The sequence below is a fragment of the Nyctibius grandis genome, chromosome 3 (assembly GCF_013368605.1).
Source record: "Nyctibius grandis isolate bNycGra1 chromosome 3, bNycGra1.pri, whole genome shotgun sequence".
NCBI classification, from domain to species: Eukaryota; Metazoa; Chordata; class Aves; order Nyctibiiformes; family Nyctibiidae; genus Nyctibius; species Nyctibius grandis.
Window position 1 is genome coordinate 52,412,601 of NC_090660.1, and position 15,399 is coordinate 52,427,999.

The 15,399-nt window shown below is 46.7% G+C and overlaps 1 protein-coding gene across 7 annotated transcripts in view; it reads right to left on the minus strand.

Annotated features, from left to right (window-relative positions):
* Nucleotides 1-15,399, minus strand: part of LDLRAD4 (low density lipoprotein receptor class A domain containing 4) — a 293,179-nt gene that overhangs the window by 14,368 nt on the left and 263,412 nt on the right. The window contains exon 1 of one of the 7 annotated variants that reach the window (XM_068395930.1): nt 2,677-2,763. The exons of 3 other annotated variants lie outside the window; for them this stretch is intronic. Coding sequence is in view for 2 of the 4 variants with exons in the window: in XM_068395928.1 (XP_068252029.1) it covers nt 2,035-2,104 (70 nt within the window). In the remaining 2 variants the exon portion in view is untranslated. Of the gene's footprint in view, nt 1-2,034; nt 2,463-2,676; nt 2,764-15,399 lie in introns of those variants that run through there. 3 more of the 7 variants (XM_068395931.1, XM_068395928.1, XM_068395929.1) reach the window with 3 other exon arrangements.

Below are 15,399 nucleotides of genomic sequence, written 5' to 3' on the forward strand. Positions count from 1 at the left end.
CAGCACTTTCCAAAAATGGCACTACTTTTGGGTGCCAAAATATGAATTTTGGGGAACTGACATTAAATTTCTGTTTTAAAAAGCCAATGAGAAAAGAAAGATAATGGAATATAAAAACACAAAGTAAACACCAGAGAAAACAAGCTTGTCCCGCCCTTATCTCTTTCATTTGTACTCATCCTCAGCCTTCTGTGTAACAGCAGCATGCTTACGCAAACACAACACCACTATGAAGCTGAGCCAGAAAAATACTGTTCACACATCAACGCCAAAACGACCTGAAGTGGGACTAGAGGAAACCCAAGTCTGTTTCATTATTCTAAGATCTCTTGCGAACAAAACCTCAGGCTACAGGAGCTGCAAGTGCCCTGGTACCCAGTGGAGGCTGGTGTGGAGGTCCAGCTGTTTGTCACAAGTTACTGGTGGGTACGGGCACGCCGCCATTTAAGTGCTGAGGTTCTGTCATCGTCTCAGGAGCAACTAAACTGATTTAAGGAGAAGGAAAGAGTAAAGGGCAACAACAGATCTATCATTTACTTCCTCTTTGCTGTTAAGTACCATCCACTCATCATTAAGGCCACCAACACATTCAGATGATTTTAATAGTCAGTGCTTTGCTCTGTTTTTGCTATCAAACCCGTATGCAGCAGTGGTTTTTTTTTTTTCTCCTCCTCTCTTGAGTCATTGGAAGCTAACGACGTAAGCACCAAAAGACCAACAAGCAGGAAGCATAGAATTAACTAAAAAACAAACCCACCGAAACTGTGCTTAAGTAAAAAGTCAGTTTTTCTTGGCTCAGAAGCACAGAATACAGACTTGATACAGTTGACAACTGCTGCAACTCACATTCTACAGCTACTAAGTATCAAAAGGTTTCTTCACCCAAAACTTTTTTTTTGGGTCCATGTAATACTTCAGACTGGAAATTGAGAGACTGTTGCTAAAGGGCAACATGCAAAACAAGCAATGTTGATTTAGGGTTTCCTAGAATGCAAAGATCACTGGAATGATGTGCTACTTCTCTATCTGCCAAGGGCAGAGTCTTCTAAATTTATCAAGGCCTCAGCATTTCAGTGGCGGGGGACGGTACCTCTCCTTTAGAAAAAAAAGGATTGGGACTATGAGCATTTCCCTTGAGTGGAATCATTTGGAAGTGTTTGACTAAAACATGGCCATACAATTAAAAAAAAAAACGCAAAAACCACAGCACACAGGTGTGAGCACACAGGATTTTCCAAGCCCAGCTTTACATAGCAAACACTAAAATGCAAGAAAACACCCTACTGACGTTCAAGAGCATTTCCTCGCTGGAAAGGGGAGGGAAAGGGAAAGGAGAAGGTGATTTTTAATCTCTTCTTCCTCCTGCTACTCATTAGGCTATTATCAGGAAAAAGCAAAGAGACAAGAGCAGCAGCAGTCTCTATTTACCGGCACTACTCAGTGCAATTTGAACAGTTTCTGGCGGCTGCTGACAGGCTCGGGGTGGCTCTGGCCCCTGCCTGGCCGCCTGCCCCGCAGCCGCCCGCCTGGGCACGGCGGGCCCCCGCCGCCTCAGCATCGCCTTCCAGAAGGGCATCTCCTCCTGCCCCCTTTCTAAATTAACTGGGAAAGGGACCGAGGGGAGTTTTGGGAAGAGAAACGATACGTTTTTACCTCCCCAAGTCTCTCTGTCACACTCACATATACCTGTTTCTTCATGCACAGGAAATAATATTTATAATATGTTTTTTTTCCCAGGAGGATATTTTTCACAACAAGAAAAAGGCAACTATATACTGAATGAAAACACCTTCACAGAAGAGTACGAAAAAAAAGAAATCAGTTATAACCCTATTAACAACCACGCAAGCAAAAGCCTCTGGACCGTCACCCTAAATCCTCCTCCACAGACAGGCTCTCCCAGGCCAGGAGAGCCCCCCGCGCCCCAGCGCTCTGCCAGCCGGCGCTCCCCGGGCTGCAGGCTGGGTTTCGCCGCGGGGCCGGGGCTGGCAGCAGCCCCCGCGGTGCGGGCACACCGGACGGACAAACGGGTACCTCTTTCCAACAACAGGTCTTTTAACCGCGCATCCTTCGCCGCTGTCCTGTTAAGCCGCTCACTGGACATGCTCGCCTCCGGCGGACGGGGGGCTCAAGCCGCTCCGCCAGCCCCCCCGGCGGGCACCGCATCACCGGCAGCCCCAGGATCCATCCAGAGAGGGGACACCGTCCTCGGGCTGCCCGCTCAGCCCTACGCGGGGGTTGCCTGACTGACAGACAGCCTCCTGTCCGTCCGTCCGTCCCTCTCCGCAGCGCCGCGGCCGGGCCCAGCCCCGCGCTCAGACGGCGGCTCCCGGCACCGGCCGCCGCCGGGGGAAGCGGGCAGGCAGGGGGCAGGCAGGCAGGGCCCGGGCTGGCAGGGCCGGCCCCGGCCGCTCACGCCCCCCCGTGCCCCCAGCCGCGCGTGTGCGCGCACGCACGGACACACGAGAGACGCCTTTGGGCTCCTGCCGGCGTGTCCCGCTGGGCTCCGTCTGCAGCAAAATTAATTTAAAAACCCACAAAAATAATTAAAAAAAAAAATTAACCGGCGAGGGGAAAGAAAAAAGAAAGAAAGAAACCCCCGCTCCCTGCGGCGCCCCGCTCCTCCCCCAGCCCCGCCGCGGGGCCCGGGAGGGCAGGAGGGAGGACAGTGCGTACCTTACCCGCGCCGCCGCCCCGCCGCCCCGCCGCTCTTTAAGCCCGGCCCGGCCCGGCGGGCGCTCGGGGCGCCCCGGCTCTTCCGCCTGCGCCGCCGCCGCCGGCCCCGCCCCCTCGCACGTGCCCGCGCCCCGCCCCACCCCGCAGTCACGCGCGCGCCCCCGCCAGCCGCCGCCTGGGGATGGGTTGGGGGCGGGTAAGCGCAGCACCTTCCCGGCGTATTGAATGATCCAGACTCCGTGTCCGTCCCGTTTGCACCGACTTGACACAGCACCGGGAACGAAACCTCAGCCCCCGCCCGCGGTACGCGACCAGCAACGGCGGCCGCAGAAAGCCCGGCGAGCTGCGCGGCTGCGGTTGTGTTACGCAGCGTTGCAGGGAGAGTCGGGGGAGGGGGGGTGTAAAGTATTGGGGAGACGCGTCCTGGCGCAGTATTGCGAAGAAATAGCGCCTGTAACCTCAGGCGATCCACACGCACAAGTTAAAATGAAAAACAGAGGGCGAGGGGAAAGGAAATCACCGGAGATTTGGAGACTTGGGGTCCAGTCGCGTGTGCGTTTCTTTGGCAAAACTCCCGGCTCCAGCGGCACCCGCCTCCCCCTTCAGCCCCTCTGCCCGCCCCGGCCCTGCCCCCGAGCCAGCCTCTTGGCTGGTTGTCAGGCACTTCGGTTCCCCATCCCCACCCCAACCGTATTCACAGCCAGACCACCACGACGGAGGCCGCTAGCAGGGACTTGAAGGCTGCCCCTGGTGCTCACAGGAGCAGCTCAGCCCCACAGGAGTCCCTGCCCCGCAGGGAAGCCCCGTTAGCACCACGTCCCTCATTACCACCACATCCCTCATTAGCCCTATATCCCTCAACTCCCAGGATGTTCCTCCCATACCTGCTTCACCAGCATGGCCAAGCCCTCCTCCCATTCCTAGTTACTTCTCGGGATTATGGTAGCATCCCCAAAGCACTGGGTAAGACCGGTGCGTGTCTATGTGAGCAGGAAAAGAGAGTTCACCCTCTGGTCCACACTTAGCCAGGTCCTGGGAGCTGCTGAAGGCAGAAAAGCTGGGCCGCGGCACTGGCGAGGCTCCACGTCCCACTTCCAGTGGTCTGGCTGGCTTAGCACAGCCCCACACCAGCATCACTCCCCCTCACAGCACGGCAACAACGGTCCAAGCCCCCAGGACACGCTCTGGGGCTGACCACGGAGATAGACCCACTGCTCCCCACACCTTTCCGATCTGCAAACCCCATGGACCAGTCTCAAAAAAAAGGATTCCTTGACTCGAAGTCAAGGAGCAAAAGTCAGGAGGGGAAGGAGGCTGAGAGGAGTGGGCCTGCTTGTGGTCATCCATCGGGCTTGCACTAGGAGGAGTCGGGGTTTAAAATATTAGGGAGACACATCCTAATATAAATATATCCACCACACAGAGCAGGTCCCCCTCGTTTGATCACAGGCACTCCCCGCTATCTAGATTTATTAAACCGTTGTTGACGTTTAGCTCAATACTGCAAGGTCTAAGGCCCCAATCCAAACAGTACAGTCAAGCTGGGCAACAGTGATTGTGGACTGTAAATAAATATTCCTTGAGAGTTCCTAGAAGAGCAGAATGAGTTTAAAGTATACATTGCTGGAATACTTTTGTGCAAGCTGAGTATTAACTGACTACAGAACCATTACAGCAGACGGAAATAATCCAGTGCAGATAGCAGATGTGGAGCACCTTCAAAACTACAATCCTGTCGCCCCTAGACTACTTTGAAAACAATTAATTCAACAGACTGGCCTTTTGAACATGGCTGCTGTTATGTTGTACACCTGCTTTGTGTGCACAGAGTCACTGCCGAGGCTGATTATCTTCCTGTTGCAAATTCTCCATTCTCAAGGCTTTAGGACTGAAGGTAAAACAAAGCTTCTGAGCCAAAGACTAACCCACGTACATCATTCCCAAACCTCATGTTTAAAATGAGAAGCTGGTTTCAGCTAAGCATAGTTTAAAGACTATAAGCAGAAAACAAAAGATAGTGAATATATTAGTATTAATGCTGCTTATTAACTTCACTCTCCTACAAATGAAGAAATAACACTGGATGTTTAGAGTCATTTTTCAGTTCCTGAAGGGCACTAACCTACAGCATAAAACAATTGGTTTGGCAAGACTGGGGATTCGGCACATGCAGAGATTGATACGTTACATACTTTCCTCCCTCTCCAGCCCACTACTTCCCCACCCACCAAAATTTGTTTAATATTATTGTACAAGTGCAGGCCCAGTGACTGCAAAATGGTTACAGAGTGCTGTATCAATAAGCAATGCACCTGATAGGTAACCTCAAGAACATCCCCAGAAAAATATTTGGCTCCCTACTTATTTATTAAGAATTCATCATCAAGTTTTTAATGTGAATCAAGCCCTTTGGGGGCTGAACAACTGCACAGCAAGTGCCAGATAGCCCATAAAAGCTGCTCTGTCAACAAGGATGGGTGACCGACTTCCTTCTAAAATTCCCCTCCCAGTAGCAGGTTCCACCGCGACCTGTGAGCAGGACGGCTGCTCTGGCAACAGGGTTGAAGGTCCCTAAGGAGGCTTTGGCACACCAAGTCGTAATGCCCAAGCCATTGCAAGTCTAGCATATTAATGATAAAGCCAAGGGCGAGTTAAACTTGGTAACATTTAGGTGAAATTTGATAAAGGACGTGTTTACTGATCTGTCTCCTCGGGAAAGAAACAAACTCATTCTGGAACCCGCAAGAACAAAATCTGATTTTTTGTTTTACTAATAGTAAAGATGTTAATCTCTTAAGTGTAAGAAAACACAGTCATGCTTTGGTAAGCAGAACTGGACAGATGCTGCTTTCTCAATATGAGTTTTGCGTTTCTGCTACTTACCCCTTTTTTTCCTCTGCTTCTCTGAAGACATTACCAACTGTGGGCAGGCTCTTGGCCAGCCCTTACTCTGAACAGTAAGAGAAAAACCACAGTCTTGAAACTGGAAAATACGGGGGTGTTTCCTCCTGCCTGCAGTCAGTCCCTTGGGGTCACTCACCTTGGGAACCTGGACCACAGGGGGGTTGTGCGGAGGCGCTTCCCCTTCCCCGCACTGTGATACAGCTCGGAGCCACGCGTGTAACTTCACCCCAGAAAGCCATCTAAGATGGGCACAAATCTATGACCATTAACACTTTACGCAGGGCTATGCATCCTTACGTGCCTCTTCCAGGTGGCACCAGGACGATGCTTTATGGTCAAAGCCATGTTGGGGTGACACATGCCTGTCATGGGGGAATGGCCCCAGCTCCTTCCTGCTGCCCATCTTGTGCCAGCCCCAGCGTACACGTGGATGGTGACACGGCTGAGGCACAGACGAGCCAGACCAGGTGTCTGCTCACAGGGGAAAAAGACAAATTGCTTGCTGGGTGAACACTGATGCCAACACAAAAAAAAAAGGAGGTGGGAAACGGTCAATGAGAGAGAGAGCAGCAGACTGGGACCATCCCCTTTTGGGTAAGGGTCTGCACCTGGATGGGCTTCAAGCGACTGCAGACACACCCACTGAATGCCCCACCTCTCAAAGTGCCACCTCCTGGGGTAAAGGTTTGCCTTTTCAGTTAAATCTGGAGTTTATAGGTTAAGATTGTCAGAAAAAGATCCTGAGGAATGGTACCACCCCAGGGAAAGGAGAAGTGCTTTTCTCATTGGCAGTGAATTCAGGTAACTTATTTACCAGCAGGTGCATATCTAGATGTATTATGTCATGTTTAATGTGATTAGGTGCAAGGAACAAGCAGACGGGAGCAGTCCAGAGAGATTAGCTACACAACCCAAAAGAAGCAAGTTTGGTGGAGGGATTTAACGCAAAGAGGACAGTGTTTAAGGCCTCTAAATGAACTCCCTGTTAAAGCTGTTCTTATTAATAGGAAGGTCTGTGAAATGGATTTATCTTTTTTTTTTTAAAATCACCCTTCGCAATCCTCAGTTAAAGAGCTCCCTCCAAATCTTGTTTCCTAGAAAAACAAAGGGGTCCTCCATATGCGTAGTTAGCTGCACAGCCTGCGTGGTCCATGTGCTGGCCACCGTGCGGTGGTTTGTTTTCCTGTGCTGGAAGGAGGGTTCAATCTGGGACACTGAATTATAACATACTGCTTTAAAAGTAATCACCGTTTCAGACCTGACTAGCCCTAGCTCTGTTTACACTGACGAGTGAGAAAATCTACTCACGAATTATCCCCACTGCAGTTCAATTAGTCCTCGCACGCCGACTGGACACAGGCAATTTACAGTCGTCTCCTCCAGCAGGGTTAAATGGTACAGTGAGAATAATATGCTGTCCCTGTTTACCCTGGAGATTATGCTGCTGGTAACTTCGATGCTCCCCTGCCACTGCTGAAAAACACGGACAGCATTTCCTAGCGCTGATGCATAAGGAATGAGAAACTCTAGGCAGGGAAAGGCAGCTGTAAATCTGAGGGTGACAATCAGCCCAGGCTACTCACGAAAATATCCCTAAGGGACAAAGCAACCAGGTGGCTGAGAACCAAAATTTCACACAGGTACGTGTTACGCTGAACACTGTTATACAGTGGCTTCCACTTATTTTTATCATCGACTAATTCAATCCTCCATTTAGTTCTATTAAGAACATGTGAACAAAATCAGCTGCACTGAAAATACTGCAACCCCTTCCATCCTTCATTTTGATCATATTCCATAGCTTTTGGCTTATTTTGAGCTCAAATCTAATCAGTGGTTGTAAAAACGAGCCATTTAAGTAAGAGAAAAGATAAGAAAGGATCACAATAATCAGAGTTCTCCCAGCAGTAATTGCAATTAGTACCTGGTACTGGACTCTGTGGAGTCGCAGTGGTTGCAGCATGACTGCCCTGCCTAAGCTCCCTGTGGTTTCCAGGCAATTCCCAGCAAGTACAGGGAAGAATCATCCCTCATTATTAATATTTTTTTTTAGCCCATTCAAACAGGAGCTAGAAGAGATGAGCCAAGGACCACATTAAAAAGCTGAGAGATCACATCATGCATTATCCTACCATAGGAACAGATGAAAGTTAAATGAGAGACAGAATTAGCATGGGTGCTAGAATCTATGCATATGCAAGAATCCACCTCCATCGCAAAACTGAAAGCCCTGTTGTAGAAATATAGGTTGCTAAATAAGCTATTAGCGGTATTTTACACACAAAAAGGAACGTTCATTCTTCCACTAAAGAACACTCTTCAGAGTTACAGAGAGTCTCCTGCCAGGTGGATTATTCCCTCCATAAATCTCAGTTGCCAACAAACTCCCTGGCAGCCAGGAAAAGAAAACGATGGGCACTTGACTGCAGATTAACAGACTATCAAGATATTTTAGTACTTTACGACTAAGGTGTATGGAAAGACTTCAAAAAGCTGGACAGTGCAGAAACCTTTCAAGATCACAAGAAAACCCAGCAACCGTGGTCTAAAAAAGAAACCTAAGGGCAAGACTCAGAACAGAGATAAGAAGGGAAAGCAGAACCAGGATTACAATAAGGTACTAAAAATACAAGTAGAATGTGAAGAGCTGCATTTTATTTCTGACATTAATATAATCAGCTGGTTTAGAGATATGAAGCTCTGCCTCACTGATGGTGCTGTCTAGTACCTGAAAGTAATGGATGAAGAGAGGAACCTGGAAAAAGTATTCAAAGAGATATGGGGGAGAAAGGGAATCAACATAATGCAAAATTTGTGGTCAGTAATGACAGAAGAATAATGCTTTTAAATAACTACAATGCCAATATAAGCGAGTATTAACATTTAAAAGGGAAATACATCGATACTGAAAAATGGATCTACAAGCAAAACAAAGGAATTTTCTTTGTTTTCTTTTATCCTACAGTTTTCTTATCATTTGTCTTGCAGCATATACATACATGCTGTCTGGTTGTGTAATCATAAGGGAAATTAACCCTGGATAACCCCATGCTGCAGCACGTTTACAGAAATTGCTCTAGAGAAAACAACTCTAGGAATAAAATGGGGGGTGTTCAAACAATCGGAAATCAAGTGAGTCACAGACATGATGTCTGAAGGATGGGAAAATCTCTTTATGGGAGCATGCCATTAAACATTACAATCAAGCATAAAATTGCTCTGCCACAGTATTTTGTTTTATTTCCATTGTTAAATTTCTTCTCCTAACAATAATGGATAGTTTATAGCGCTAATGATTTATACAAAAGGAGCTGCGTAAATGCATCCCAAATGGGCGGCTTCTTTCTTAAGAATTGTAGACTCAGTTTCCTTCAGCTTGATCACAAATCAGTGACTCACACAAATTTCACATCTGCCTCAGGATACAATGGCGCAGCTTCTAACAAGGTTTCATGATGGATTAAGTTCCTATCGTGCAAGAAGGGTGTAAAAACTTACACTAATTTAGACAGCACACTGCATTTCTGCAAATTGCCATGGTGCAAAAACTATAGATGCTTTGCCATTAACAACTGTTATCACTGAATCCTGTATGGCTATTTTACTAAGTTCATAACTTCTGGCTTCTGCAGCCCTGCTTAAAATAAAATACACTGTTTGTATACAATTCTTTATATGTCCATGCACACAAACACAAATTTTCCCCAATAAATTAATATAATTGATCTCAAAAAGGGGGCCACAGTTTAGAGTATTTAAATTGGTCTGCAAAACACATTGACCTCACTTGCAGTGCACCCCCAAAAGAAATGGGGACTGAGATTTTTGATATACAAAATGATTTGGATTTGCTACAGTTTATAAATGACTTTATGATATAACAGAGTATTTTATTCCCAACCCCCAGCATTCCAAAGCTGTTAAGTCAGGCTTCACAAATCAGAAATCAGAAGAGTGGCATAAACCACCACTTTGGGATATACTTTGATCACATCTTTCCAGTGTTTCTTTGACCTTTACGTCAAAATAAAGGTATTTGTTTGTCAACTCCCTTGATTCCAGCAGCTGAAGCATTAAGAAAACCACTTAATTTACAGTAAAATCTTGAGAACTTATTCTTGAGAATAAGAATCAGAATCTAGTCAACACTTCTTAGGCCAGCAAGAATGAGAGTAACTGCAGATATAATGTACTCAGCCCATGGGGAAGCATCAGGAAGTTTCTAATGCACTTCTTTTCTGACTAATGGCCTAAGTGAGTGTGTAGACAATCCTCACGTAGGATATGTGACGAGGACACAGGAGAGAAAGTCCACGGAGAATGTCGGTCATCGGATGCTTCCCATAGTTTTTCCATAATCAGTTATCAGGAGCCAGTTTTAATGCATCACAGGCATTCCTCGGCAAGCAGCAGCGTTTCTGCCACTTCCTTCAGACTGGCAAAGGAATAAGACTTCCCAAAAATACATCCTCTAGAAAAGAGGAAATGAGGCGAGCAAGCTCAGCGCTCAATGGGAATCGGATACCTCACTGCTGCTTGTGAAAAGCAGACCTCTGAGTAAACCACCAGCCAAATGACAACCACGTTGCAGAAGCTACCAGGCTATTTTTACCAAAGCAGAATATGTTATCTTTTCATTTTGTATAAAGGCAATAAAAATTCATAAGATTCATTCTCTGCATTTAAATAGAAAAGCTTGGTAATACAGCATGCAGACCACATGGTTTTTAACATTACCATGAATGGTCTACATTCTTCAATCTTTTGACATGTTCACAGGGATGGTGTTTACACTGACTCGTTCACAGTACATCATATCACATTTTAATGACTCAGTTCAGCTCTGACAAAAGGAAACATCTGCCTTAATTTTTTCTTTCGTGAACTTTATCACAATTAAAAATCTGACGTTTCACCAGTCTGTATGCCAACCGAGAAGCTATGCCAAGTTTGGCACTTCCCGATACATACAAATGCGTGCAGCATGAACAGCTAGTACCAACAGCACTAAGCCATCACTGACTTGTCAGTTCCCACCACAAAAGAGAAAAAAAGATCACAGTTTGTGGGCAATAATTTCATAATCTTGATCTGGTTTCCATATGACAGAGTGCAAGAGAGAGAAAGCAAAAAAAAAAAAGAACGTTTCACAGCTCTGTGTGATGACAACATAAGATTTCTATGTCTTGCCCTATGGCAGCCAGAAAAATATTAAAGCAACATGTCAAAACTGGCATAGCTTCTAAAAAACGATTTCCAGACATCACTTGACCGACAGCGCCCTAGCAACTAAATTCGAAGCTTAAACCCACACCTTCTTTACATAAAATGAAGCCAGTCCCACCCAATGCAATGACAGTATTCTTGTTTTCAGAAGAATTAATGGCATCTACAAACTCAAGCCACTTCCGAGACACTGCACGTACAACAGGAAGGCAGCCAGATCATTTACCATGAAGACCACCAACCTCCTGCACCCTGCAGAAGGCCATGGTAACTCTCGTACCTCTAGGTAGCTGCAATGACACTGTCATTTCAGGATGAAAGCCAAGAGCCAGAAACAAAACCAGCAGCCTGATGATACAAGCATTGAGCGGAGAAGCAGGGTCCCACTGCTCTGTGGGCTGTGACCTTACTGAGCTCAGGTGGTTGGGGAGGGATGGATGGTTCTGAACAGACTCCAGGACAGAGCTGGGGTCTCAGTGAGGGTTGAGGGGTGCTTTCTAACACTGCTCCTCCATCCACTTTTTTCCTGTACTACCAGCATAATACTGGATCGGGTAGGGTACAATTAAACTTGTAGCGTCTCATAGGAGGACTTCAGGGTCTGAGAAAGAAAAGGAAGAATGACCCTGCATACAGAACAAGACTGCCCCAAATGTATGGCATAGGAGATGTTTATGAAGTTGCATGGTCTACTAGCTACAAGATCAGACTGAGATTCAGCATCTCTCCCCAGCTCTATCACAGACCTGCCAGTGACCTAAGGCAAGTCCCCCCTACCCCCTTGTCCGTCCCCGCTCTTCTCTCTCGGTACCGCAGCAGCACCTACGCAGCACTTCTGCGGAACAAGTCTTCACACACTGCCTGGTACCAGTACTGTAGGAAATTTGGGCTGCTAAGCCACTTTTGAAGATGACATGTGAGCTGCTGAATCACAAACGTGCATTTTCAAAATCTGCCCAGAGGTGAATGGACAGGTGCCCTTTCCCGATGAGCGAAAGGCCGGCCCCAAGCAGCTGCAATGGCATCTCCCTCTGTGTGACAGCAAAAACCCAAATTTACTCGAAATCTCACCAGACATGCTGGGAACTGACAGCTAATGCATCTTACAGTTGGTTGGCTGGTATTTTTGGATGGGAGGCTGCATTTCAAACTACTTCATCCTATGATCCTACTCTGTACGACTGTACAACCGACACTTTACTGACTCACCGGTAGCATTTCTGTGTAGCCCACTAAAGAGGTACCATTACACCCCATTTGGGTGGGGCGAGACTTTCTGGTTGAATCTCCTGGTTAGAGAGAAAGTTTTGCGAGTAAGATACTTGTTTGCAGGGTTACAGAGAAACCTCGCTCTCCCATGTGCGCACGCATACACGGAGCAGGAAAAGCACATTCACTCCCTCTCACTTCTCCATATTACCCCATTGGGGTAGCAAAACTACTGATGCTTCAAATTTGGCACAGTCCTAATTTTTGATAAAAAACATATTTTTTCATTAGGATTAAGGTAAAGGGTTAAAACCTGTTATGCAGCCTCCAGGGAGAGGGCTGTGCTTTCCGCCCAGCCTAGGAGGAGAGGACGCTGCCAGCACAGCACACCTTCTGGACCGCAAAGGGCAGAGATCTCTCTCCATCACCCCTTCCGGCCTAAGATCAGGGGTCTCTGCCATACTTCTGATCCGCCGAGTTTCAAGCCAAAGCTGCAGAGAATTGGCCTGAGCCAGGCAAGTGCTTTGCAACGTGGCTTTGTGATCCTCTGCCACCGGGACCGCTTCATGCATTTGTGCAACGATTCAAGAAGCAGCCTTGACTGCTCACCCATTAACCGGGGGACTGAGTCAGGTTTGCAATGCTGGGAGACAGGCTATTTTTACCACACTTAGGATGTGCTGTCACAACAGTAAATCCCAGTTGCAGATTTACCAAAAGCGCTAAGGGGATTTGTCTAGGATTTCAGGACACCCGGCATCCTGATCTGCACAGCAGCTCAGACCAGGCTTTTTGCCATTCAGAAGTCCCAGACAAATGACTCGTGAGAGTGTGCGGTTTGCCAGCGCAGTGCATATTCAGCGAGCGTGCAGGGTCTGAGATGTGTCTGGCATTGGAGGCATGTGCCACACAGTATCTCAGACCCCCACTACGCTGCGCACCAGACTTCACCGAACACCTACGTGCACACGTGCACCCCCTCTCCCATCCACGATGCCTGGGCACACCAGAGCATGAGGACCACGCATACAAACTCCCTGTGGCATGTGGCAAAGACCCGGCTGCACAGCCCCTGCCCTCAGGCAGGGCTGTATATACTCCCCATACATCCCACGCCACTCCTATTTCTGTAGTCTCAATCAAGTGCAGTGCACACTTGCAATTATTTCCCTCACAAAGTTTACACCCTACAGCAAGAGCTTCCCAGCCCACCTCTGTTCTCAGGGATCCGATCCCCTGGCTGCGGTAGGTACACAAAAGGGACTCACGGGAGAGATCTCAGTGCACCCATCACTGATGACTCGTGGATGAAGTCTGAGAAATGTTGCCATACAATACTACAGTCGGCGAGGCCGAGTCGCGGCTGATACCTTACCTGCCGTATTTCCTGCCTTGGAAGCTGCATGTTATCGTATTAGCACAGTTTTGCTAAATTAATTAGAAAAGGCACACCCTTTCCAGCACTCATCCTGGTTTTTTTTAGACATGTTGAATAGCTTTACCTTGCGGTCAATATATCTGGTTTTTGTTTTACACACAGAAGTTGGGAAGAAGGGAATTGCTCAAGCCAAGGTTGTGCATATAAGGAACATGAATCTGTCATACAAGTCAAACTGGCTCTCAGCTTGAATCTATCCTTTTTTGGGCAGACAGCTTAGACATTTTGAATTTAAAAGGACGCTGGCATTTTTCCTTCATGTCCTCTCATATTTCTCACTCTGAAAGCTCAGACTAGGACTTTTTGTTCACTGTAGGTGTCTTCCTCAAAACCAGCTTAAAGCTGAACACCTCCAAAAATTTTCAGGAAGGTGTTTTGTTGGTTTTGTTTTGTTGTGTTTTTTTTTTCTTTTAGAGGTAAGAGTTGTAGTCCCCAGTGTGTAATCTCAGAATTTTGAGGGTCTGTTTTTTCTGTTAAAAAAAGAAAGTTGCTCCTTTTTTTTTAGCATAGTGTGAATTTTCATCGCATAAAGAACCGAGTCCCAGTTTCCAAAATGTTTGTATTTTATCCTTTCTGCTATATTTCTTCAGTTAATACTTTACAATTCTGCCTGAAACTGAAGTAGTTTTAGTTCCTCTCTATTGCCTACACATTTTGTCATTTCTAACATGACAGTACTGTAACCCGCTTGTTTTCTCAGTGCATCTTTCAGCATCACTTGTACTTCACAGTGCAGATGTCTAATGCAGATCAAGGCAGGCGCTGCAGTATATTCTGTTCCAAAAGATATCCCCACCTCCTCGTTTGTTTTGCAACATGGCTATCAAAGCATTAAATAAATACCATAATAGTTAGCATATATCCATTGTTTTGCATCTTCAGAGTGATTTATAGATGTTAATTTCTTCATGTGCTACTCCTGTGAAATAGATACAGAGGTGAGCATAGTATATGAATTGCAGCTACAAAGCAAGTCAATAGCTAAACTAAATAATCACATCAACAGCCCTTTCTCAATTTCCGAGGCCACATTAAATCCCATATATAAGGAAGAAACAACAACAACAAAATTGCAGACCACCTCCTGCAAACAAATAAAATGTAGGCTGAACTTTGATCACTGCTTTTTCTCCGTGAGCCTCTAGCCCAAATCCAAAGCCTGAGTTCTCTCCCTTAAAGCTCACACCCAGAGGAATGGCTCACTGGTCAATGCAATCTTCAAAGTTTCCCATCTTGAACAATTTATTTTCAGGAACAAAGCTTGGAAAAGGTCCAAAACCCCCGCGTGGGTTGGCAGCGGCTCAGGATGCTGTCTAGGTGTGTCTGGCTTGCCCAACTAACAACTCTTTCCACTTCCTCCACTCAGAGCACTTGCGTTTCACTGTACTGCAGCAAATCATCCATCTATTCCTTAATTTCTAAAAAAGGCTACCAGTTTCTCCCACTAGCTTCCCAGCTTTAGGGGCTGTCAGGCACTTTGGGTTTTAGCTGGTGACTTAGAATTTGACAGCAAATGTACAGTTTAGGATTTACGGCTGGGAAAACAATTTCCCAAAATATCCGTATGAATGCAATGCAGAAATATGCCACATTGTAATGGTATTCTTTCTCAAAATGGAAGTGTTAAACTTCAAGCACAGCTCCATGCCTGAGATGAGCCAAAAAACTTCTAAGATGAGGAACAGGCCTTGTTCAGCACCCTGTGGGCAAAGCAGCCCCCTCCTCCCCACTCCTCTTCTCCCTCTGGGTAGCCCTGGCCCAGGGAAGACTTGTTTCTCAGCTATGCTTTTAAGCCAAACTCCCCTCAATACCAGTACCAGGACAGTGTTTCCCAGCTGCTACCCTCAAATTGTTAAATCCTGAAATGGGTCCCTCTGAAGGTTATTAGAATCAAAAAATCATTTAGGTTGGAAAAGATGTTTAAGATAATCGAGTCCAAACTTAAA